This window comes from Cnephaeus nilssonii (genome assembly GCF_951640355.1).
Source record: "Cnephaeus nilssonii genome assembly, chromosome: 4".
Taxonomy (NCBI): Eukaryota; Metazoa; Chordata; class Mammalia; order Chiroptera; family Vespertilionidae; genus Cnephaeus; species Cnephaeus nilssonii.
In genome coordinates, this window is record NC_137075.1 from 84,213,216 (window position 1) to 84,239,754 (window position 26,539).

The 26,539-nt window shown below is 42.5% G+C and overlaps 1 protein-coding gene across 1 annotated transcript; it reads right to left on the minus strand.

Moving 5' to 3' along the window:
• Positions 1 to 8,535: 8,535 nt before the first annotated feature.
• On the minus strand, positions 8,536 to 25,025 carry COX16 (cytochrome c oxidase assembly factor COX16). Its single transcript, XM_079767863.1, has 4 exons — positions 24,813 to 25,025; positions 21,214 to 21,285; positions 13,927 to 13,989; positions 8,536 to 8,876 (listed from the first exon to the last, which is right to left on the minus strand). Exons 1-4 carry the CDS (start codon positions 24,879 to 24,881, stop codon positions 8,760 to 8,762), a joined length of 321 nt encoding a protein of 106 aa, XP_079623989.1. The 5' UTR covers positions 24,882 to 25,025; the 3' UTR covers positions 8,536 to 8,759.
• Between the last annotated feature and the right edge of the window lie 1,514 nt (positions 25,026 to 26,539).

Genomic DNA, 26,539 nt, shown 5'->3' on the forward strand with positions numbered 1-26,539 from the left:
TGAAACATATCTAGTTTGTTTTCTTACCATCTTTCCATCTATTAAAGTAGTCCTTAAGTGGTCTCCACAGGAGAAATTCCTAATCTCCAATAACTCATGGCTTCAGGACTATGGGGTGAAATATGGAAAGAAAAAAAAGAAACCATTGTAATTTTCAAGTCTTATTTTAGACACGGTTGAAAGTTACCTAAAAGATATAAATGAGGATGGGAACCTCCTGCTTTTGCATACAATGTTCATTCTGATTTTCTTAGCAAGGAATTTCAGGCCTTTTGTAATATAATAGACCTGATTCCTGCTACTATGCCCTTTTCACTCACTACAAACGCCATCCTGGAGGAGACACCATTCCCTGAGTGTTCTGACTAGCCTCAGAGTATACATGTTTCCAGTATTTTTTCTTCAAAGGATTTATTTTCCTACTGTAAATAAGTGCCTATCTGGAACCTAATCCCCAGCGTCTGGGTGTGTTTTTGTGTGTTGTAGCATACCATAAAACTGATTTGAGCAAAGAGGCTGAAACCTGAATTTAAATCTAATATTCATTATTTGATGAAATCCAAGAGAGCTTAAGTGAGCCCATTTCCAGCACAAAATTCAGTGCAAATCATGGTGAATCAGGGTATCTAACCCTTTATCTTTTTCATTTTACAGAAATAGGAGTTAAGCTTGGGTTAATTCCCATTCCCAGAAAAACACAATCCTACCTAATAAAAGAGTAATATGCAAATTGACCGCACCTTTGCTACGCCCAAGCCACGCCCACCAGCCAATCAGGGCGAGTATGCAAATTAACCCAACCAAGATGGCAGTTAATTTGCATACATAGGCACCCTGTGCGGACCCCCTTCGACGGATCACAGGGAGCTGGGGGTTGCTTCGGCCTGGTGCAGGAGTGGACCCCCTGCAATCGATCGCAGGGAGCTGGGGGTCCGCTACTGCCCAAGAGGCTTTCGGCCTGGGCAGGCCTAGGCAGGGGCTGAGCCGGTGATCAGAGGGAGCTGGAGGGGCCTGCCCAGGCCTAAAGCTTTGGCCAGAGGCTTTAGGCCTGGGCAGGGCCCAGCCCTCGATTGGTGTGAACTATAGAGGAAACACCTTTTCTGACTGCACATTGGCTAAGCTTCCTGTATGCCACTGGTAATATTCTTATAACTTGGGTAATAAAAATCCAAAAAGGTGATCTAGGGCAGTGATGGCAACCTTTTGAGCTTTGTGTGTCAAACTTCGCCAAAAAACTGAGCATAACTCGGGTAGTGTGTCACTTTGAGGAAAAAACTAACTCCAAGACTCTAGTTGCAAAAGTGCCAGGAATCTAGTCTCCCAAATAGAAGAGGCCTTCTATGCTGGTGCTCCTCTTCCTGTCCCCTCCCCCTGCCTCATTATCTACCTGCTGCAGCAGCTCTGGGCTTTGGGAGAGACCTACACATTGAGGTGGTAGGTGATCTGGGGATGGCAATGTGAAATTAAACCAACTCTTTTGAGGGTTTGGGGGGAACATTTGTCATAACAGATAAGAAAAGAATAAATGGTTTCAGGACTTTGATCTCTCTGGATATAGATTGGGATATGAAATGAAATATAGGTCCATCTGGGTACTAAAAATTTTAATGAGTTATTTCAAGATTATTTCATCAGCCACAAGCAGTTCAAAACTGAACCCTCTCTTTCCCAAGTTCTCATTCCTCATGAACAGAGGAGAGGAAGAAATGGGGCTTGGGATTTGGGAGTGGAGCCAGATGTGTTGGAAGGTAAAAGGTGGGAATGCTGATTTTCTACCTATTACATGTTCTAGGAAGAGCGCGCGCGCACACACACACACACACACACACACACACACACAGCACAGTGTCATAAGACAAGATAGCCTTCCTATGAAATCCATTCCCTCCTTGGGACCTGTGGTCTGACATAAATCTGGGACAGTCCCTAAGATCTCCTCTAGGTCCCAAACTCAGTGTTGTATGGCCTTAGCTCGCCCTCTGGTGGTGTCAAGCAGTGACTCCAAGGCTTTCTCACACCAAGGTGATTTCTGATGGGAGCACCACAGACCAAAGTTAGGCCTCTTAACCTTTCAGTACTCAAAGTTTAGTGTCCATTCACCATTTAGAGGAAATCAGAAATCCCATCTCAGAAACTTTTGTCCACTTTCATTCTATCATTTTGTAATACTTCCAGCAGGTTAAACATTTAAGGGTCAAAAGGTTGTTTTTCTAAACAACCAGAGAAAATTGTATCACTGAATTATTTGAAGCAATGACTTGACAATATTTACCATCTGTAAACAGATTATTTTCCATCTACTAGTCAATAATAATAGCTACCATTTTATCACCTATCTTTTCTTTGCCTAATTGACACAGACAACTACAAAATTCCTATTCACAGATGAGGTGACTGAAACTCAAATGGGTTATGTAATTTGTGTAAAATCACACAGTTTGCAATCTGACAAACGGACAGAGCCAAGATTCCAATTCAGGTCTGCTAGTTTGCATTGTTTCCCACTGCACTTAGCTGTTTGCAGGAGGTATATATGAGATCACTTAGAGACATCTTTCCACACAGGATTAATTGCTATCAATTTAATAAATGGCTGGGCAGTATTATTAAAGTACTATTTTATTTTTAATATATTTATTGATTTCTTACAGAGAGGAAGGGAGAGGAATAGAGAGTAAGAAACATCGATCAGCTGCCTCCTGCACACCCCCCACTGGGGATGTGTCCGCAGCCAAGGTACATGCCCTGGACCAGAATCGAACCTGGGACCCTTCAGTCTGCAGGCCAACACTCTATCCACTGAGCCAAACCAGTTAGGGCTAAAGTACTATTTTAGATGTGACGTTTTGATAAGAGCTTTTGTTGTCACTAATAATCCTTTTCTATTTAATAATGATAGCTATGCCAGTTACTGAGTGCTTTCTCTATGCCAATTATTGTTCTAGGAGCCTTACATAACTAAATCACATTAACTCTACTATTATTATCATTTTCATTTTCCACCTGAGGAAACTGAGGCAGGAAGCAGCTAAATAACTTCCCCAAGATAATGCACACATATACACTAAATATATGTATATTTAATTCACACAATATAATGTTCCTCACTATGGTTGCTGAGATGGAAAGGAGCTTATGTGCAGAGGATCTGGAGAGAGGCGCCGAGCTTTGCAGGAGCTGGGGAAAGCTGACTTGCTGTGCATATGAGAGTAATGAGTTAGGGGGAGAAAAGCATGCATTGGGAGTGTATTGGTTAAGAGCAAGAGAAGATGCAGAAACAGAAAAATCAGGATCCATCGAGGCTGGGCCCTACATAGGAAAATGGCCAAGTGAGAAGAGGATGTGCTCATGATGAACTTTGTGGGAAACATTTAGTAAGAGGATTTCCTAAGTTATTCATTATATGGTGTGCAGTGTAAACTGTCTCTTCTCTATGAAGCCTTCAGTAAAATTTACATTGATTATTAATACCTTGTATCAGGAAGCTGAATTTTCTTTAGGTTGGGGAAGTAAAAAACAATGATAACATTACCAATCAACTGCATTATAAACTGAAATGCTCTCATGGATTCTCAAAGGCAAAAGGTACCAATGCCTTAAATCAACATATTAATTCCTTACCAGGAGCTTGGAAAGACCTTCCATAGCAGGTCAGCTCAGAAAGCATGGTTGTGAGAAAGGAGAGGAAAGATTGGGCAGGGTAATTAAAAGAACATTCTCTGCCCTTGAGGTTGAGTCTTACCAAATCCTATTGCCACCCTTGTAAGTGAATACACCTATAAGTGCTGAACTCATTTATTAGTTATAATAGTTTTTAGTGGATTCCTTAGAATGTTCTGCACATACAGGATCAGGGCATCTACAAATAGAGGTCATTTTACTTGCTTCCAGTCTAGATGCTTATTTCATTTTACCCCTCCTTAATCGACCTAGCTACAACCTCCAGTTCAACGTTGAGTAGCAGTGATGAGAGCAGACATTCTTGTCTTCTCTGTGTTCTTAGAGGAGAGTAGTCATTTTTTTGCCTATGAAGTATCTTAGCTGTGAGATAGATTTTTTTGTTATTGTTGTTGTCAATGCCTTTAATCAGGTTGAAGATGTTTCTTTCTACTGGTTTATTGTTTTTATCATGAAGAGATGTCAAAATTTGTGATGTTTTTCTGCATCTGGATATGATCATGTGGATTTTGTTGTTGTTTGGTCCTTAAGTCTATTGACATAGTGTATTACATAATTTTTGAATATTAAATCAATCTTGCATTCCTGAAATAATTCTCACTTGATCATGCTATATAATCCTTTCTATATGTTACTGCATTTGATTTGCAAGTATTTTGTTGAGCATTTTTGTATTTACAGTCTTAAAAGATATTGGTCGCCCTAGCCAGTTTTTCTCAGTGGACAGAGTGTCGGCCTGTGATTGAAGGATCCCAAGTTTGATTCTGGCCATGGGCACATGCCTGGATTACAGGCTCAATCCCCAGTGTGGATGTGCAGGAAGCAGCCAATCAATGATTCTCTCTCATAATTTATGTTTCTATCTCTCTCTCCCTCTCCCTTCCTCTCTGAAATCAATAAAAAATAATTAATTAAACTGAAAAAAGATTTAAAAAAGAGATATTGCTCAGTAACTCTGTGATGTCTTTACCTTGTGATGTTTTTATATTATAATAATACTAGCCTCATAGAATGAACTGGGAAGTGTTCCATTCTCTTCTATTTTTGGGGGAAAGTTCAGTACTAATTTTGAAAAAATTAGTACTAATTCTTCTTTTGAATATTTGGTAGAATTCACCAACAAAGCCATCTGGGTCTGGGCTTTTCTTGTGGGTATTTTTTTTTTCTAAAATATTTTATTTATTTCAGAGAGGAAGGGAGAGGGAGAGAGAGAGAAACATCGATGATCAGAGAGAAGCATTGACTGGCTGCCTCCTGCACGCCCCCTACTGGGGAGCCTGTAACCTGGGCTGGGAATCAAACCATGACCTCCTGGTTCATAGGTCGATGCTCAAACCCTGAGCCGTGTTGGCTGGCTCTTGTGGGTATTTTTTAAATACTAATTCAATTCTCTATTTGTTATAGGTCTATTCAGATTTATATTCCTTTTAAAAAATATATATATATTTTTATTTCAGAGAGGAAAGGGAAAGGGAGAGAGAGAAACATCAATGAGAATCACTGATCAACTGCCTCCTGCATGCCCCCCACTGGGGATTGAGCCAGAAACCCGGGCATGTACCCTCACCCGTGACTGGGAATCAAATGGTGACCTCCTGGTTCATAGGTCGATCTCAATCACTAAGCCATGCCGGCAGGGCTTATATTCCTTCTTAAGTCAGTTTTGGTAGTTTTTGTCTTTCCAGTAATTTATATAATCAAAATTATCTAATTTATTGGCATATAATTGTTCAGAGCATTCCCTCATAGTTCTTTATTTCCCTAAGGCTCCTAGTAATGTCCCTCTTTCATTCCTGATTTTAATAAGGAGTTGTTGTTTTTATTTTGGTAAAACTAAAGGCTTGCCAATTTTTTCAGGTTTTTTTTTTTTTTAAAAAAAACAACTTTGGGTTTTAGTGCTTCAAGTATTTTGCTGCTGTGTCACTAGATGCAAGTACATTAAATATTGTTCTCCTTGGAGAATTTACTTCTTTATCCTTCTTCATCCCTGAAGTTCTCCTTGCTCCGAAGACTGCTTTGCCTGAAATTAAATGTTTATTGCTCCCTTCCCCTCACGTTTTTCTTCCTTCCTTCCTTTCTTTTTTACTTCCTTCCTTCCCTCCTTCGTTTTCTTTCTTCAGTCATGTCTGCCCTATTGATGACCCCATCAAAGGCATTCTTCATTTCTGATGTTTTTAATTTCTAGAATTTCCTTTTTATTCTCAAAACTTCCATCTCTCTGCTTACATTTCCCAACTGTTCTTACATATTGTGTACTCTTTCCATTAGAGCTCTAAGCTCTATTCACCAGTGATTTTAAATTCTCAGTCTGATAATTCCAACATCCCTGCCATATATGAATGATTCTAATGCTTGCTTTGTTTCAAACAGTGCTTCTTTTACTAGTAGCATGCCTTGTAGTTTTTGTTGTTGAGTTGGACATGATACCCGCTGGACTTGAATGACATAGCACTAATGCGGAGGGAGAGGGGACATTCTATGGTCTTATGATTAGGTCCCAGTCTTTTAGTGATCATGGGCCCCTGAGATGGACCTTCACAACTGCTTCTCAGTCCCCACTCCCATTTAGGTGAGACAGGAAAGCTAGAGGGGGCTGGAGTTGGGTATTTCCCTTACCCCATTTGGTTAGGTTCTGGTAAAACCCAATGTGATTTGGCTCTAGCGAAACAATTTCCTTTGAGGCCAGGCTTTTCTTCAAGAGAACAGAATTCAGGGAGTGGGCATATTTCTGAATGACTACTTTCCCCTTCCCTGCTGAAAACACATTTTTCTCTGATAGTCGCTGTGAGGATCTGGTGGACTCCAGGAAGTAAAACTCACAAACGTGTACCCCCAGCCTGGTCCCTGGCAATGAGTAAATTACCCTTTAAATTATTCCCAGTGGTGGTTTCCCTTCCAGTAAAGTGTGATTTTCTGTATTTGTCTCAAGTGTCAGAGTGCTGGGGTTTTCTGTCTTGTGACCTGTTATTTCATGGACTAAAGAATAGTCATGGATTTTGTTTTTCAGCTTTTTTCTCTGTTAGGATTGGAGTTATGATTTCCAAGGTTCCTATAATGTTGAACTGGAAACCAGAAATCTCCTATTTTGTTTTTTAAGAAACTGCCAAAACATTTTACAGACTGGTCACACCATTTATCATATCAGCAATGTGTGAGATCTAGTTTCCCCACATCCTTGTCAGCATTTGGTATTGTTGGTTTTTTAAATTTTAGCTGTTCTAACAGATGTGTAGCTATTTATCGATGGAAGCTAAATTTGTATTTCCCCAATGGCTAGCAATGTCAAACATTCTTTTCATGAGTTTATTTGCCATCCATATATCTTCTTCAGTAAAATGTCTCTGTCTTTTGCCCATTTTCTAATTGGATTGTTTGCTTTTTTTAAATGTTTCATTTTCAGAGTTTTTTTTAATCTATCCTAAATATGCGTCTTTTGCCAGATATGTGACTTACAATATTTCCTCATTCTGAAGATTGCCTTTTTATCCTTCCAACAGGGTTTTTGGAAAGCAAAGGTTTTTAATTTGATGACGTGTCCAATTTTACAAGTTTTTCTTTATGAACTTTTTGTTAAGAACTATACACTAGGTCCTAATAACTTAATTTTTTCCTAAAAGTTTTATGTGTAATCTAGAGGCCTGGTGCACAAATTCGTGCACAGGTGGGGTCCCTCAACCTGGCCGGCGATCAGGGCTGATTGGGGCCAGCTGGCCAGGGAGGGACCGTGGGAGGGCTCCAGGGCACATCTGACCCTCTTGCCCAGTCCCTATCGGCCAGACCCCAGCAGCAAGCTAACCTATCAGTCGAAGCATCTGCCCCCTGGTGGTCAGTGCATGTCATAGTGCTTGGTCTAGCAGTCGACAGTTCAGTCAGACACTTAACATATTACACTTTTATTATACTAGAGGCCCAGTGCACAAATTCATGCACGGTTGGGGGCCGGCTGGTCTGCCCCGATGGGGGCCGATGGGGCGGGGCCGGCTAGGGGGAGGGAACGTGGGAGGTTGGCCAGCTGGCCCTGCCCCCAATCAGGGTGAGGGGGGCCGATCAAGAGTGGGGCTGGCCCATGGGGGGAAGGGGGGAGGCCTGCAAGCAGTTGGCAATTATGTAGGGAAAGAAGGCTAACAGAAAGAAAACTGAGTACAAAAAAGACTAACTTTTCTCAATTCTACCCTTTTGCCTAGCATTTAGATCATAGCAAATGCTGGCCCGGCAAGATAGCTCAGTTAGTTAGAGCGTTGTCCCAACATGCCAAGGTTGTGGGTACAATCCCCATTCAGGGCACATACCAGAAGCAACTAATGAATGCATAAATAAGTCGTACAACAAATCGATGTTTTTCTGTCTTTCTCCCTCTCCCCTGCCCCCCCCTCAAATCAATAAAAAATAAAATAAAATAGATCATAGCAAACACTAAGTTAAAAAAAAACTATAATAATTTGCATGTAATCATGTTAAGGCATAAAGCATACCTTAAATAAATGTTTCTCAAACTATAGTCATCTGTGGATTATCTGAACAAATTTTTCGTAACTGCATATAATATGCAATACTTCATCACTTCTGTTTTAACCAGAAACAATATAATTATCTTAACACATATTGATGGTATCAATACAATCATTAAGTGATGCTTTGGAGACTGATTAAGCACACCATGTAAGATACTAAAATTAAAAACAAGATTCTTATCAATATTACTTTCCTACGTAGGTTTAACATACGGTATTACTATGAGAATTTAGATCCAGACCTATAGTTCTCATTGGGAATAAAATTGAAGTATCAAAATATTGCCCCAGTGACTGGTAGAAAAGAAATATGGGTATGTATTTGGTAGTGGAAAAACAAATGACAGTTTTTTAGCAATGTTCACACTTTTATTGAGTGCTATAAAATATACGTTTGCAAATGGCAGAGTTGGGAAGCAAAAACTTGAACCTGATTTTTTAATCATAATTATCTGTCATTAAATTACTCACAACCAGGTTTCTGCAGATCTGGAATTTTCTTTCCACCAGATAGGAGTATGTAGTGCAAAATCAGTTGACAACATTAAAAAAAAAAAAGAACCAGCATAGTCAAGTTGTCTTAGTCTTCAGGATTTCTGGATTTCGTCCTTGGAGGAGGTCAGGATCTTCCCAAGGCCTGGGTCCTCGAATATTCTTCCAGTCATCAAAAGCAGAATCCTTTATTTTCTATAGAGCCACAAAAATTAAAGTATATAAGAGTCCTATGGCTTTGATTAGGACATCACTGAATGAATGAATTAATAAGTGAATGGAAAGAATCCAGTAGGCCCTCAATTATGTTAGCAACAACAACAAAAAATCACTGCATATCAAGCATAACAAGAAGTAACATATTTCTTAGGATTTGGAATTTTTCTTACTTGCTATTTATGTAAATGCCTACTTTTTCCTCCATCAGAATAAATTATTCTATTAAATTGAAAAAAAGAGTGCACATGCTTTATTTTTGAAAGCACAGAGAAAGGGAAGAAGCTAGGAAAACAAAACTCTGACTGTGAAGGCTGGTCCAGCATAATAATGACTAGCATGGGTTAGCATGAGTGATAGTAGTAAATGAGAGGAAAAGAACAAAGGTGGAGACCCTGAAGTCTCCTGGAAGGGAAAAAAAAAAAAAAAAAAGATCAAGATGATTTGTCCTGCACCTGAGAAATGAGCATGGGTTTAAGAATGAAAAGACATTCCTTATAGCTGCCATGAGCAAAGCTCTTTCAACTAGTCAACTACAATTGGATCCCTGTACCTTCAGTTACTGTGAAGTGTCTCCCAGGAATAAAAGTAGGATAAAAGCAAAGAACATGAGTGTTTCTTCACCTTCTTGCAGTAACTTTCATTCATCTGCTTTCATTGTTCTGGAATAATTTAGTGAATTAAATAGAAAAAGAGGCTCAGAGAACACAGGCCACCTTATGTCCAGAGACAAGAAATACGTTTACATTGACACTTGAATTCTAAGCTTTATTCTTTTACTAATGAGCTGTAAACCTTGGGCTATCTGGACCCTAATTCCCTCATAAGTAATAATAAAACAGTTGGCCCAAATGATCCACATGGTTTCTGGACCCTAATTCCCTCATAAGTAATAATAAAACGGTTGGCCCAAATGATCCACATGGTTTCTTCAGTTATCAATTTCTATGGTTTCTAAAAGAACTAAAATCTACTCTGAGACAAACCCTCCACAGCATCACTACTGACCTAGTGCTTATATATTGAGAAGTAGCAAGTTATAGGTTTTAACAAAATAAGAGGGAAGTGAGTGAAATCATTCTCTAAATTTCACTTATAGTTTTATCAGTTTATATTAAGTAGATAGATGATAGATAGATAGATAGATAGATAGATAGATAGATAGATAAGCAAAATTTTATTAATTTAATGTGCAAGAAAAAGTAAATTTTCAAGTATAGTTATGAAATGATCAATTTATAAAAAGGTTTTAAGAAAGGATAATGGTCTTCATCCAGATAACATAGACACACATGCTCATGATAATTTAAGAATAATTCTTAGATGGGATGCAAAGTTGACAGAACAACTTCATTTAAAGTGCTCCAGTCTTCAGAGATCTTTAGAGAATAAAAGATTCCCTATAGGATTCTGCAATACACACAGCATTACTGATTCTGCAAAACACGTAATCACTGAAGTTTAGGCTGTACATGTCTGAGCAAGATCACCTAAGGCTCACTCGTTAACAGCCAACTGCTATAGAACTGACTGGGGAACAGAGTCAAGAAGTGCTGAGGAAAAGCTGTGTCAATACTGGATTTTCAGCCCTGTCAGAGTGGACTTAATACCTAGTTGCCACCTTGACATCCAGTTGAGACCCCAAAAAAGGCTGCTCTTTAGGAGTAAGAATTATGCCAAGAGAAAGACCTACTTTAGACTCACCCAACAAAGCTTAAAACTAAGTAAGCTCTGACAAGATCCTTTGGGGAGACAGTTTGTAGAATGAGACCTACAAAGAGGGGTTTAGGAAACACCAAAGCCTTTCCACAGTTTCTCCCTTATAAAGCATAAACTAAGTTTAAAATGATCAGCCAATAATTAAACTGCCTGCTAAAAGTTCAAATTTCTTCAATGTATTATTCACAATGTCCACCTTTCAATAAAAATGTCCAAACACACAAAGAAATGGAAAATTACAGGGGTGGACAAAAGTAGGTTTACATAGTACAGATAAATAATACACTGATTTATATATATAAAAGCCTAAGCACCCGTTATGACCAAACGACTGGAATGACCAGTCGCTATGATGAGCACTGACCACCAGGGGGCAGACACTCAACACAGGAGCTGCCCCCTGGTGGTCAGTGCGCTCCCACAGCCAACTTCCCACAGTCCCTCCCCCTGGCCAGCCGGCCCCATCGGCCCCTGGTGCTAAACCATTTGTAGAAACCTGCTTCTGGGTCGGGGTTTTGTATGTAGAGAGCAGCTCCCTCGCTGCGATCTACTGAAAGTCAGCCCTCAACACAAGGGTTTGTCTCACTCCCATCCTCTCTCTTCCCCGGGGGCCACCCACCCGCTGCGGTGGCGGCGAGGGAGGAGGCGGAGGGGAGGTGGGGAACTACGCAGTGGCAGGGAGCCGACGGCGGCACTGGCGTCCATTCCTTCCGCACCTGGCCCAGCGACTGTCGCCTCCTCTTCCGACCCTGCCGGGGCCTTCGGGCCCAGGCTGGGACAGGGAACCGGGTGGTGGGTGGCAGTGGATGCAGCCCCTTTCCCAGGGGGGCTGAGGCCGGCTCCCTCCTTGGGGCCAGCGGCCAATCTCCCACACTCCCTCCCTGCCCGTGCGCGAATTCGTGCACTGGGCCTCTAGTAAATAAATAATATTAGAAGAATAAACTGTGTTTCACATAGTTGCAACTGCAAACCTACTTTTGCCTACCCTTGTATAATCCAGCTAAAAAAATGAACAAACTAAAGGAGATAGAGAACATTCTCCCTCACATTCTCTATTACTTATTAAACTCTTTGATTTTTGCTAATAAAATGGGTAGAAAGTGATGTCTCATTATAATTTTAACTAACATTCCTATTATAAATTGAGCATCTCTTCATATGTTTAAGAAATATATTTATTTCCCTTCCCCTGAATCTTTTTTAAAACATATTTTTATTGATTTCAGAGAGGACAGGAGAGGGAAAGATAGAAATATCTTAGATAGAAATTAGAGAGAATCATTGATCGGCTGCCTCCTGCACGACCCCTACTGAGGATGGAGCCCACAAGCCAGGAACATGTCCTGACCGGAACAGAACCGTTGACCTCCTGGTTCATAGGCTGACACTCAAACACTGAGCAACACCAGCCAGACTTCTCTGAACTCTTTACTTGCTTTGCCCATGTTCCCACTGACCAACTGAATGGCTGAACTTTTCCACATTGATTTGCATGCGTTCTTCATATTTCAACTAGAGGCCCGGTGCATGAAAATTCATGCACTGGAGGGGGGGGGCGGTCCCTCAGCCTGGCCTGCCCCCTCTCACAGTCTGGGGTTGGGAGGCAACCTGGCAATCAGGGGAAGGTGACGCCCCATCACACCTCTGCTGCTGCCACTGCCAGCAGCGCAAGCCTCGGCCAGCCCTGGTTACCTGAGCCTTGGGCAGCCCTGAGCTGCCATCCAAGGCTTGCCTGCACCTCGGGCCAGCCCTGGGCAGCTGGGCAGCTGGCATCCGAGGCTTGCCTGCACCTCAAGCCAGCCCTGGGCGGCTGGGGGGCTGAGGGGACTGGGGAACTCCGGAGGCAGGCGCGCGGAGCGGCCAGGCCGGCCACGTGTCTGCCACCCCGGCAAGGCTGAGGGGACTGGGCGCTGCCATCTTGTGGCTGTGGGCACTACCATCTTTGAGGGCGGGGCAGTAAATTAGCATATTCCCTCCTATTGGCTGTGGGCACCGGCCACCATCTTTGAAATGCTGTGAGGGTCAATTAGCATATTCCTTCTTTATTAGATAGGATAAGTTAATTCATCATAGGATAAATAATATTTTTAGGATTTCTCACTTAACTAGTGACTTTATATACATTATTTGTTTTTTAGGCTGAAGTTTTAAACTTTTAAGTATGAACTAACTCATCAACTTTACTTTTAAAGCTTCTGGGTTTGGTATCACATTATTTTAAACAGGCTTTTCTGATTCAAGAGCACAAAAAAGAATGTTCATTTTTTTCCTTCTAGTACTTTTAGCATTTTGTTCTTTTATTATTTTTCTGTTAATCATCACCTAGAGATATTTTTTCCATTGATTTTTAGAGAGAATGGAAGGGAGGAAGGAAAGGAAAGAGAGAGAGAAACATGGATGTGAGAGAGAGACATCAATTGGTTGCCTTCCTTGCCGAAACCAGTTTGGCTCAGTGGATAGAGCGTCGGTCTGCGGACTGAAAGGTCCCAGGTTCGATTCCGGTCAAGGGCATGTACATTGGTTGCGGGCACATCCCCCGTAGGGGGTGTGCAGGAGGCAGCTGGTCGATGTTTCTCTCTCATCGATGTTTCTAGCTCTCTATCCCTCTCCCTTCCTCTCTGTAAAAAATCAATAAAATATATTAAAAAAAAAAAATTGGTTGCCTTCCACATGCACCCTGACAGTTGCAGGGGATCGAACCTGCAACCCAGGTACACGGCCTGACTGCAATCAAACCCATGACCCTTCAGTGCTTGGCCAAAACTCTAACCACTGAGTAACCCAGGGCTTATTTTTAAATACTTGATCCATCTAGAATTTATTCATTTATAGTACCGTATTTTCCGGCGTATAAGACAACTTGGGCATATAGAAGATTTTCCTGGGTTAAAAAGTCGTCTTATACGCCGGAAAAAATGGTATATGAAATATAGATCCATCTTTGTTTTCTTTTCAAATGACTACACAGTTGTCCCAATACCATATACTTAAGATAAATACTTTTTGCCCGGCTGGTGTTGCTCAGTGGTTGAGCATCAGCATATGAACCAGGAGGTCACAGTTTGATGCCTAGCTTGTGAGCTTGATCCCCAGTGGGGGGCAGGCAGGACCACCGTACCAATGATTCTGTCTCATCACTAATGTTTCTATCTCTCCCTCTCCTTTCCTCTCTGAAATCAACAAAAATATATTTTTTAAAAAAGATAAACTATTTTTTCTGCACTGTTAATAATTTAAGTTTACCTTAAGGCAGACAGAACCATTCACTAACAAAGAAGACTGTTAAAGAGAGACTTTATTAACACTGTACCTCATACTCTGATTCCAATGACACTTTATTCATTTTCAGTTTTTTTTCTAATTCAGGATCAATCTGTAAAAAAAAGAAAGAAGAGCCATATGTTAAGTCTGTAGAATTAATTTTCAATTTAAAGTTATATAAGGGATGGCTAGGATGGCATGGCAGATAATAAACACATGGCAAAATCCCCACCATCCATCCATCCAATCGCATAACGGTAACTGATGTAGTAGTACCACTACCACTACTAAGAGCAGCTAATACTTACTGAGTACTTGTTTTATGTGCCAAGCGTTTTGGCACATACAATATTATCTCTTTTAATCCTCACAAAAACCTGAGGTAAGTATTATTATTATGATCACAAGTAAGAATAGGACACAGGGAGTTGGAATAATTTTCAAAGAGGCAGAACTTGACTCTGAACCTTGGCCCTCTGCTTCCAGAGGTCCATGCTATTAACTACCACCCTAAATTATTACTTAGAAATGTTATAAAAATACTAATAAATAGAATGTTGCTCTTAAAAACAAAAGAGAACACCTTCCATATGCTGTAAACAAAGAAGTATCTATGAAAAAATTAAACAGGATTCCACAGTAGTAAATAGGAGTTGATGCCATATTACCTGTGTATGGCAAAATCTTTGGGATAGCTGAATGTGACTGAACACAACTTAAGATCAAATTAGTACTAGAAATACAACCTGAGGATTACACTAGAATGATGCACAAAGAGATGGGATAAATGAAAGAAAAGATATATTATGAAAGCTAGATGCAAAAGTTCCAACATATGTCTATTAGAGGTTTCAGAATTAGAGAGTAAAGAGAATGGAATAAGGGCAATCCTATCTAATAAGAGAGTAATATGCAAATTGACCATCACTTCAACACACAAGATGGCTGCCCCCATGTGGTCAAAGATGGCTGCCCCCATGTGGACACAAGATGGCCACCACAAGATGGCCTGCAAGGGAGGGCAGTTGGGGCGATCAAACCTGCAGGGGAGGGGAGTTAGGGGTGACCAGGCCAACAGAGGAGGGAAGTTGGGGGCAACCAGGCCTGCAGGGAAGGGCAGTTGGGGGAACCAGGCCTGCAGGGGAGGGCAGTTAGGGGCAATCAGGCTGGCAGGGGAGTGGGTAGGGGGTGATCAGGCTGGCAGGAAGAAGCGATTAGGGGCAATCAGGAAGGCAGGCAGGCGAGCAGTTGGGAAACAGCAGTCCTGGATTGTGAGAGGGATGTCCGATCCTCCAGGAGGATCAGGCCTAAATGGGAAGTCAGACATCCCTCGAGGGTCCCAGATTGGAGAGGATGCAGGCTGGACTGAGGGACACACACCCCCGTGCACGAATTGCGTGCACCAGGTCTCTAGTAATTAAATAATTAATCAGTAATTAAATGAATAACATATAGAAAAAATAAATCCTTAGACTGAAATACCGCAATAAAAAATAACCATAAGAAAATAAACAAAAGCCCATTCTTAGTCAAGCAAAGCTTTAGAATATTAAGGATTAAAAAGTCTGAAAAGAAAAATAAGAGTGAAAAGACAACTTACTTACAAAGGGATGAGAATTAGAAAAAAAGACTGTTGTCAGCAATTTAAAATGCTAAAATAAAATGAAACTCTTCTTCAATGTTGATTATCGAGAGATTACTTTGAACCTCAATTTTACTATTATTATATTCTCATTTCTTCTTTCTTGCCTTCTACTTGATTGAGGTTTGCTCTATCACTGTTTTGAGTGATAGAAATGCACACAAACATACCAATAATCCCAATAAATATTGAATTCGTCTATTAAATAGGGATTTTTCTGACTGAAATTTTTAGAAATCCAGCTATATTCCATACTACTTATAAGAAATGTACTTAAAAAATAATGAAAACACAAAGTTTAAGGCAGAAGAATACAAAAATGATACAACACAAAAAAATACTAGTGGGGGTGGGCGTTCAAACATAGCAATATTTTTAATGGACAAAAGTTTCAAGGCAAACAGCATCAAAAAGGAACATTTTATATTGATAAACACAACAATTTTTCAAGATGTTAGAATTATAAAATATTATGTGACTACAATTGCTTTGAAATTTACACAATAAGAAATACAAAAAACATACTATAGGAACTTAACATATATTTCCCAGAAAGTAATAGATCAAGCAAATGATAAATAAATATTATTTTTAAAGGTGAGTAAAATAATTATGTTCTTTTTCTAATAGGTCTATACAGAATTTTGAGCCCAACAAATTTAGATTGCTACCATCCCCTCAAATATATGCACTAATTTCACATAACTGTTCCCACTCCCCAAACATCCTTCTTTAGCTGAAGATGGTACTTAAGGTGATGGCTTGGACCATTTTGGGAAAAGTCTTACTAAGTTTTTCTGGATATCTCCCATGTATACAGGAGGTATACATATTATTAAACTTCTGTTTTTCTCTTGTTAATCTGTCTTTCAGGGAGAATCTCAGCCAAGAACCTGGAAAGGTAAAGGGAAAATTATTTTTCCTCCCCTACAATTGATTCAATCACTCTGAAAAATAGTTTAGAAATGATATACATACCCTATACCCTAGCAATTCTTTTTTTGTACACGTGCAACATAAGAAACAAATAAGAATGTTCAGAGCAGCACTGTTTTCACTAGACAAAAAAAATGCCAATCAACCCAAATGTCTATCAGAGGTAAAATAATTAAAAAATTTTAATACTTAGTGGAATACCATCTAGCAATGAAAGAATCATGGGGTCAGCAAGTATAGTCCATGGACCAAATCTATTGTAAAAATTAATAAAAAGAAACCTCATTTAAAATCAAGTTGGAAAGCCAGAAGGGGTAACTCTCGTTTTAGGATCTACACTGATCATGAATCCCAACAGGAAGAACTCTGTTTATAATAGCTCTCCCAACTTCCTCTTTTCCTCCCAATCTCAAATTCTTTTTTCTATGTTTTGTAGTATGATCTGTTTTGGTTAACTCCCTAATCCAGTTGTAAGTGTCCTTCCATCTGTCATTAAAATAACATTTATATATATATATATATATATATATATATATATATATATATATATATATATATATAAAATATATGTGTGTGTGTGTCTGTGTGTCCTACCTAATAAAAGAGTAATATGCAAAATAACCATCACTCCGCTACACCCACCAGCCAATCAGAGAGAGTATGCAAATCCTCATAACCAAAATCTCTAATCATCTGAGATTTATTCATATTTTTATATTATGTACATCAATCACATCAGTAACCAAATACTATCAATTTGCTGCTAAACTTTTTTCTGAAACCCGTTTATTTCTCTCTACATTGTACATGTTTTATTTCAGGTTCCATTATTGTTCATCTAGTCTACTGCCAAAGCAACATAACAGGTCTCTTCACCTCCAGTTGAAATAATCTCTTCCCTCCATCTTGCTCCCCCAAACACCATCATCCATCCCGTCCTCTTGTTACAGGGGAGATATTTCTAAGATGAAAATTCGACCATATGCCTAATACTCCCTCCCCTCTGTGCTATCCTATCTAATAATAGAGTAATATGCAAATTAGGTGTCACTCCGCGACAAAAATGGCGGCCCCCATACCCACAAGATGGCGGCGCCCAGTCCCCTCAGCCCCGCTGCTGGAGTGTCTGGCCTGTCCCACCAGCAAACAGAGCACTGAGAGCAGGGCATGGTTGCTTCCTTAGTGCTGCGGCATCGGGAAGCGGCCAGGCCCTGCACACATGGAGCCAGCGGAGGAGCAGGGCCTGTCGAGGTGATCGGGAAGCCCAGGAGCCGGCAAAGGAGCAGGGCCCTTGCCGGGAGGATGGGGAAGCTGCCAGAAGCCGGCGGAGGAGCAGGGCCTGTCGCGCGGCGATGGGGAAGCCCAGGAGCCGGCGGAGGAGGAGGGCCATTGCAGCGGCGATCTGGAAGCCGCCAGGAGCCAGCGGAGGACCAGGGCCCGTCACCGTGGCGATCGGGAAGCCGCCAGGAGCCGGTGGAGGACCAGGGCCCGTCGCGTGGCGATCGGGAAGCCCAGGAGCCGGCAGAGGAGCAGGGCTGTCGCCGGGAAGATGGGGAAGCCTCCAGGAGCCAGCAGAGGACCAGGGCCCGTCGCCGTGGCGATCGGGAAGCCGCCAGGAGCCGGCGGAGGACCAGGGCTATCGCCGGGAAGATGGGGAAGCCGCCAGGAGCCGGCGGAGGAGCAGGGCCCGTCGCCGTGGCGATCGGGAAGCCGCCAGGAGCCGGCGGAGGACCAGGGCTATCGCCAGGAAGATGGGGAAGCCGCCAGGAGTCGGCGGAGGAGCAGGGCCCGTCGCGCGGCGATCGGGAAGCCCAGGAGCCTGCAGAGAAGCTGGGCCTGTTGCGCGGCGATCTGGAAGCCGCCAGGAGCCGGCGGAGGAGCAGGGCCATTGCAGCGGCGATCTGGAAGCCACCAGGAGCCAGCGGAGGACCAGGGCCCGTCGCCGTGAAGATCGGGAAGCCGCCAGGAGCCGGCGGAGGACCAGGGCCCGTCGCCGTGGCGATCCGGAAGCCGCCAGTTGCTGGTGGAGGACCAGGGCCCGTCGCCGTGGCTATCGGGAAGCCCAGGAGCCAGCGGAGGACCAGGGCCCGTCCATGGCGATCTGGAAGCCGCCAGGAGCCTGCAGAGGAGCAGGGCCATCGCCCCGACGATGGGGAAGCCGCCAAAAGCCAGCGGAGGAGCAGGGCCGTCGCCGTGGCGATCGGGAAGCTGCCAGGAGCCGGCTGAGGAGCAGGGCATGGAGTCTTCCTGATGGTCGCTGAGGCGATTGGGAAGACTCCAGTGCCAGCAGAGCAGGGCATGGCGGCTTCCTGATCTCGGCAGCTGGGAAGCCGCCAGGCCCTGCAAAGCCGGGCATAGCGGCTTCCTTAGTGGGGCAGTGGCAGGGAAGTCCCCAGACATGGCAGACAGAGCCCAGACAGCAGGGCTTGGGGGCTTCCTTAGCACAGTGGCGGTGGGAACACCCCCAGGTCCCGCAGACAGAGCCTGGACAACAGGGCATGGGGGCTTCCTTAGTGTGTCCGTGTCTGGGAAGCCCCTAGGCCGGGCAGACAGAGCACACTGCAGGGCATTGGGGCTTCCTTCACATGGCACATGGCGGCAGCAGGCAGAGAGCGACAGCAGGGCATGGGGGCTTCATCTCCATGGCTGCAGGGAAACCTCCAGGCCCCGCAGAGTGCAGAGAACCACGGGGAGTGGGCCTAAGCCATCAGTAGGATATCCTCTGAGAGCTCCTGAATTGTAGAAGGTGCAGGTTGGGCTGAGGGACCCCCGTGCACGAATTTTGTGCACCAGGCCTCTAGTAGAATAATAATCATTTCTACCATTTAGCTCTTACTCATTCTTAAAACTTTAATTCAAAGGTTGATACCTCTAGGAAACCTTCTTGAATATCCTTCCCAAGTCTAAACTGAAGTTCTAGTGATGTTTTATGCAAAATTCTAATATAGCATTTTTTTCTGAGCATCTATATATATAAAAGCCCCTCCAACCATTCGACCAGTCGCTATAACGCACACTGACCACCAGGGGGCAGATGCTCCAACAAGTAGATTAGCTTGCTGCTGGGGTCGGGCAATCAAGACTGGGCGAGACGGGCCGGACACACCCTGGAGCCCTCCCACAGTCCCTCTCCAGCCCCAATCATGCACCAGTGGGGTCCCTCAGCCTGGCCTATGCCCTCTCACAATCCGGGACCCCTCAGGGGAAGTTGGAGAGCCAGTTTCAGCCTGATCCCTGCAGGCCAGGCAGAGGGACCCCACTGGTGCACAAATCCGCTCACCAGACCTCTACTTGTTATATATTTGGGTACATATTTATATTTAGATGTCTTCTAATCTTGATTATGCTATAAGCTTTGTAAGAACCAATTTCTTAAATCTTTATCTATTGGACCTAACACATAATAAATATGATAAATATTCAATTATTTTTCAAATATGTACATGTCTGCCCTGGCCAATGTTGCTCAGTGTTTATAGCATCGGCCCAAGCACTGAAGGGTTGTGGATTCAATCCCCAGCCCTGGTCAGGGAGCATTCAGGAGGCAACCACTGGATATGTCTCTCTCATATTGATGTTTCTCTCTCTCTCTCTCTCTCTCTCTCTCTCTCTCTCTCTCTCTCTCTCTACCTCTCTCTCTTCCTCCGTCCCTCTCTCTCTAAAAAATCAATGGGGAAAAAAATATCCTCGGGTGAGGATTAACAACAATAACAAAAAATGTACATGTCATTCTACTTCCAAAAGTCAGATTATTTTAACTTTCATCTTAAAGCAAAAGGGGGAAAAATTCCTCTATAAAATAATGGAGAATGCTAATAGACACCTTTTAATTTAGTTTATGATATTGCTCTATTCCCTTACAGAAACCACTGTACCACATTATTTTAAAATGAATGTAATATTTATTCAAAATCTATTGTCTTTCAGATTAGCTAGAGTTGGTGTTTCTCTTAAACCATAAAATTAACTGAGAACATTGAATACTCTTTATTTTTGCACCTATATTACTGAGGTCTGCTAATGAAATATATATATATATTACTTAGGAAAAAACCTCCAATATCAAATGTGTGTCACAAACAAAAACTACCTACTTATCAATCAACCAGAGTTCTTATGTAAAACTTGGCTTAAATTTGACAGTAATTGTGTAATCACACAGCACGAGAATACTAGCTCTACCCCTCAACAGCCACGTGACCTTAGGCAAGTTACTTAAGCTCTCTGAGCTTCAGTGTCCTCACCTGTAAAATAAAAACAACCAATATATATGAACCAGTATAGTCCTTCCACAAAGGCATACCTATAAAGATAGATATAACTATTTATTATGAAAAATAATTTTTTAGTGTTAGTTACTAATGATGCATAGCAATATAATGTATAAAATCACTGGTATTAATATGAAATAGCTAATTTATAACTAAAGTAATATAACGGAGTGAAATTGTTGTCCCATGTTCTTTAGTCCCTTCTAAATCCTAAAAACAACTATATCAGAGCACGTGTGGCAGAAAGCTAACAACATTGCAAATTTTCTAGTGAATGACGAGAAAGATTAGTAAATTCTTCACATTTCATGATTCATTTCCAAGTGATCATTAATGTTATTTTAAAGAATAAGCAAGAGCCCAATCATTCTATCAGTCTTGAAAAGCTAGATAAAACTCAAGCTGCTTAGTATACTGAGTATACAGATCTCCTAAACCAGTACATACATATACACAGACACATGTCGATCCCAAATACAGTTCTTACTTTAATCTTCACAGCTTCATAACGGATTTGCGAAAACTCACGAAGACCAAAAGAACCTCCAACAACCAACAACTGAAACAAAGGAAGGAAACAATTAAACAAAATAGAAGGGCAGAATTCAGTCTACCTGTAGATCACTTATCTAAATGCCAATAGTGACAGATTATACAAATCCTATAGATTATTCTTCCATTCATCTTTCAGAGTAGATGTTTTATGTACTGTACTGGGAAACATTTTAGCACATTACCAAATACCAAAACCAGTACCCCATACCTGTACTTAACCTTACGGTTTAAATAATATCATCACAAGCATTATATTAGTTGATCCTTACAAAAGACCCATGAAATAAAGAAAAAAAATCCATTTAATAAATGACTTCTTCATTATCATAATGGATAACGCCAGAAATAAAATTCTGGCCTCATTTCTTCAGGACCAATGGGAGAGCATTTTTTCTCCATTACCCTACCAAGTGAAAAGAGTCTCATGAAATACGCCATACTTCTCAGTATATGGTCAATCTCAAAAGAGCCCTCAAATTGTCCTTGCTGCTTTATCACCTCCTCCAATAACCTAATGAGCTTTAATTCCTCATCCTAAAGCTGCAAAAGTATAACAATTTGGAAAACATTGTTTAATCTCTACCTTTCTTTTTATATCAACACCAGTGTCCCAGTACACGGATTCGTGCACATTAAAGGAGATTAATTAAAAGAAATATTTTAATATCACTATTCGCCCTTTCTCTATAATAGAAGTGTCAACCAAATTCACGATCAACAATGACAGATTGAAACACACACAATCGGCATCAGTGAGAGCTTTATATGTATGGCGCAGGCATGAGTCAACTTAGCCTTTTATATACATAAAATAAACTTAATTAGATCTGCTTTCTTGATTTAGCTAAACTTTTTCCAGCCCAGGGAAGCACCCCAGCTTCTCTTTCAGGTAATTGTCAGCAACACAGCAGTAAATATCAACATGAAGCACATTATTATTGTAGATCATGCAGGGAGAACAAAGGGTAAAATATTTAACTGTAGCAATGTTTGACTATATTCTGGGCAGTGAGAAAACCTGAAGTCATTTTCAAGGTCCACAATTTCTTACTTCTTTTCAGTCGGGCCAAGTTCCTAAGCTTTCTAAATCTCCGTTTTCCAGCTAATGAAAAGAAAATAGGATTCTACCAAGTCTCCTATCTACCTACTCCAGGACTTCTGTGAGGATCAAATGAGATGAGGCATGTGAAAAAGCTTCACAAACATTTGGTTAAAGTGTAAAATGTTTGCACCTGGCTATAAAGCAAGTCATGTTCCTGGGCTGAAGAAACTCTGAGGCTAGTTGCTATGGAGAGGAAGCTGGGCGTTGCTATGTGACATCATTACCCGGCACCCACAGCAACCCTTTCTGGACTGGACTGGGTTGTGGGCTGCATTTTGTGCCATGGGGTCTTGGCAGCATTGGCTGCAATTTGGTGGGGTGTTGCTCTGGGGTGGTGGCGGGGCCTATGCCCCACTTGGGGGAAGCTCAGTGTTGATTTGTCAGAGCCAGATCCCGGGTGCCATTTATTTTTAAATGGCCAGTGGGCATCATGGTAGCTCCTGTGTTGAGCATCTGGCCCCTGGTGGTCAGTGCACATCATAGCTACCGGTCAGAGGGAAGGATGGACACTTAGCCTTTTGTATATAGATAATATTACCAACTAAAGAAATACAGCCCTAGCTGGTTTGGCTCAGTGGACAGAGCATTGGCCTGCAAACTGAAAGGTCCCAGGTTCGATTGCAGTCAAGGGCACATGCCTGGGTTGTGGGCTCAACCCCCAGTGGGGAACTTGCAGGAGGCAGCTGATCCATGATTCTCTCTCATCATGGATGTTTCTATCTCTCTCTCCCTCTTCCTTCCTCTCTGAAATCAATAAAAATATATTTTTTAAAAAATACAAAAAGATATGAAACATCATGACATATAAAAAGTTATAATTTTGAAACTGGAATACCAACAAAACCTTGAGACCATGAATTTCAAAACCCAATAAATCTGACCACATAAAAATTTAAAACATCTATCCCAACAAATACATGAAATTAAAACAACACAGCCCCAGCCAGTTTGGCTCAGTGGATAGAGCATCAGCCCGAGGACTGAAGGGTCCTGAGGACTGAAGGGTCCCGGGTTTGGTTTGGGTTCAGTTCTGGTCAAGGGCACGTACCTCGGTTGCAGGCTCAATCCCCAGCCCTGGTCAGGGCATATGCGGGAGGCAACCAATAGATGTGTCTCTCTCGCAAGGATGCCTCTCTCTCTCTCTCTCTCTCTCTCTATCTATCTATCTATCTATCTATTTTTCCCCCTCCCACTCTAAAAATCAATGGAAATATATCCTCGGGTGAGGATTAACAAAAATAAAACAACATGTCAAAAGACCACAAATCAGCTGTATACCTGTTATATATAATCAGTTAATATTTGCAATGTCAATATGTAAGAATTTTTTGTAAAGTGAAATACTTTTTATCTCTTTGTTGCAATGTAAAGACACACCCCTGGTTTTCCTAACTCCTTCTCAGTTCCCTTCTATTCATTCCTCACCTTTACAATCTTCACACCTTCTACCTGTTCACGACCAACACTAAGACCCTACATGATGTCTCCCAGTTCCATGGATTTAGATACAGCCTTTATGACCTAACAACCTCCAAACGTACATTTTCAATGGGAAATATCCCCCTGAACTGAACACCTGCCTTCCTATTGGACATCTCCACTTAAAAGTCTAACAGGTATTTACAAATTAACTTTTTTTTTTTAAGCCTCTTGATTTTTACCCCAACACTCTTTCTGCCCCAACCTGCCCCTCGCCAATCTTTCATGTCCCGGAAAATGTCAATTCCTTTCATCCAACTACTCAAGCCAACTTCTTTGGAGTCATCTTTAGCTCCTCTCATTCCTTTCTCAAATCAGTCCATCCCTGAGGTGTCACCTCTACTTTTCAAAATATTTCTTGAGTCTGACAATTTCTGACTTTGTCCTTCTCTAATACTGTAGTCCAGGCCCGCTGGAATCGCAGGACCCAGGTTACGGTCTGGTCTTTGTCCCGGGTTCCTGGAAGGGAACTTGGAATTTCCTGAGTTCTTTAAAAATATAAACAGCGACCTTGTGAGGGCTGCTGCGATGTGTAGGCGCCGGGCTGAACCCCCAATTCACAAGGCTGGGAGAAGTAAGCCAGTTCACAAACTGGGGCGCTGAAAAATGGAGCTGCCCGAAACCGCACCGTTAAATGAAGTACATCCGACTACTTTCAGTGACCCCGTGTCTCGTCAAGCTGTATAGACGAGGGGTTGGATAAAAATCCGGTTCTCACGTCGCTCTCTGAAGCAGCAGGGAAGGAAGGAGGGCGGACTCGAGATGCCATGACCAGCCGGAGGAGACGAGAACGGGGCTGCCTAAAAGCTCCAACCTACCGCCGGCCCTCTGCTAGCCCAGGTTACAGTCCCCGGGCTCTCCCCGGACAGCCTTCCCGCCACCTCCACCCAGACAAACTGGAGGTCCCACCCCTTCTACAATCCCGCCCCACTTTTTCCTTCCGGACTCACCAGCATGGGGACCCCGTAGCGAAGGGTCTTGTTCTTGCGCAAGGCGCGCGTGACCGCGTGTGTAAACATGACGGGACTCTCCGACCCGCGCGGACACCCGGCCAAGCAGGCCCGGCGCGGCCCCGCGGCCTCGCGAATCCCAGGGCCTCAACCTCCCTTCCAGACCAGGACGTCCCAGACTCGCCACCTTCCCTCGCCCTCCGGGGCAGGGTCCGCCCCCGCCGGACTTCCGCCAGGCAAAAGCAATCGACTCATCGTAACATACTCGCGCGTCCGCCCGGAAACTCGAGTGTCAGAGCTTTGGTTCCGCACGCTGGCTGGGTATAGGGACTTAAGGATTTAAATGTGGTTTGTACTCGTGAGCAAGTGATACGGTAACCGGTACCTCCCACGTTCTGGGTCTTGACCAACGTCTTCTCAGAACACTCCCTGGGACATCGCCGCTCGATGACATCAGCTAAGAAAAAAGTGAAGTTGGAGATCGTTTCTCTGGCTATTTATGGGATGAGGAGTTTAGCGGCTTAATATCGGTTTTTAGAAATACATAAATCGCCACAAACGGTTAGGCTGAAAGGTAATCAATACAGTGTCATGCTATCACTGAACCTTTAATGCTTTTACTGTGAAACGGCCTGTAATCTTCAATCATGAATGTCAATTCTACAGTCATTCAAACGAGCACACCTTTTTGCAGGTCATTAGAAGGCTCCAGGAACATAAAGATGAAAATATATGATCCCTGCCTTAAAGAAGCTGGTGATCTAATGGGCACTCAAATGAACATGTGTCTAACGACTGTGATAGTTTAGGAAACAGCCCCCAGGTGCCATTTGCCGGGGTGAGTCAGAAAAAGCCTCACCTACCAAGTACTACATAGTCACTCCAATTTTCTTAGCAAGGAATCTAAGGCCCTTTGTAATATGACTAACTTTGGCCTGTCTTTTCTGCCACTTTTCCTCTTTCACTCCATACTCCAGCCTGGAGGAGATATTATTCCCTGAGTATTCCATGAACTTCCACATCTTCAAAATGCAGCTTCAGCCCTAACCGGTTTGGCTCAGTGGATAGAGTGTCAGGCTGCGGACTGAAGGGTCCCAGGTTCGATTCCCGTCAAGGGCATGTACCTTAGTTGCGGGCACATCCCAAGTAGGGGGTGTGCAGGAGGCAGCTGATGGATGTTTCTCTCTCATTGATGTTTCTAACTCTCTATCCCTCTCCCTTCCTCTCTGTAAAAAATCAATAAAATATATATTTTAAAAACGCAGCTTCAGGAACACCAGGTTCTTGAATCCTCCCTTACTCCACAGGCAATGTAAATTATTTCCTGCTAGGAGGTCCAGTAACTTTTCCTTTTTTTTTTTTTTTTTCCCAAGGATCGTCTACCACTTATCTACACCAGAAATCTTTTTTTTTTAAATATATTTTATTGATTTTTTACAGAGAGGAAGAGAGAGGGATAGAGAGTTAGAAACATTGATGAGAGAGAAACATCGATCAGCTGCCTCTTGCACACCCCCCACTGGGGATGTGCCTGCAACCAAGGTACATGCCCTTGACCGGAATCGAACCTGGGACCCTTGAGTCCGCAGGCCGACGCTCTATCCACTGAGCCAAACCGGCCTCGGCAAGGTCCAGTAACTTTTAACTAACATATATCACAGAGCACTATACTCTATAGTTTTAGTGTATAAAGTCATTGTTGCTCCGAATAACATAAGTAAATGAAA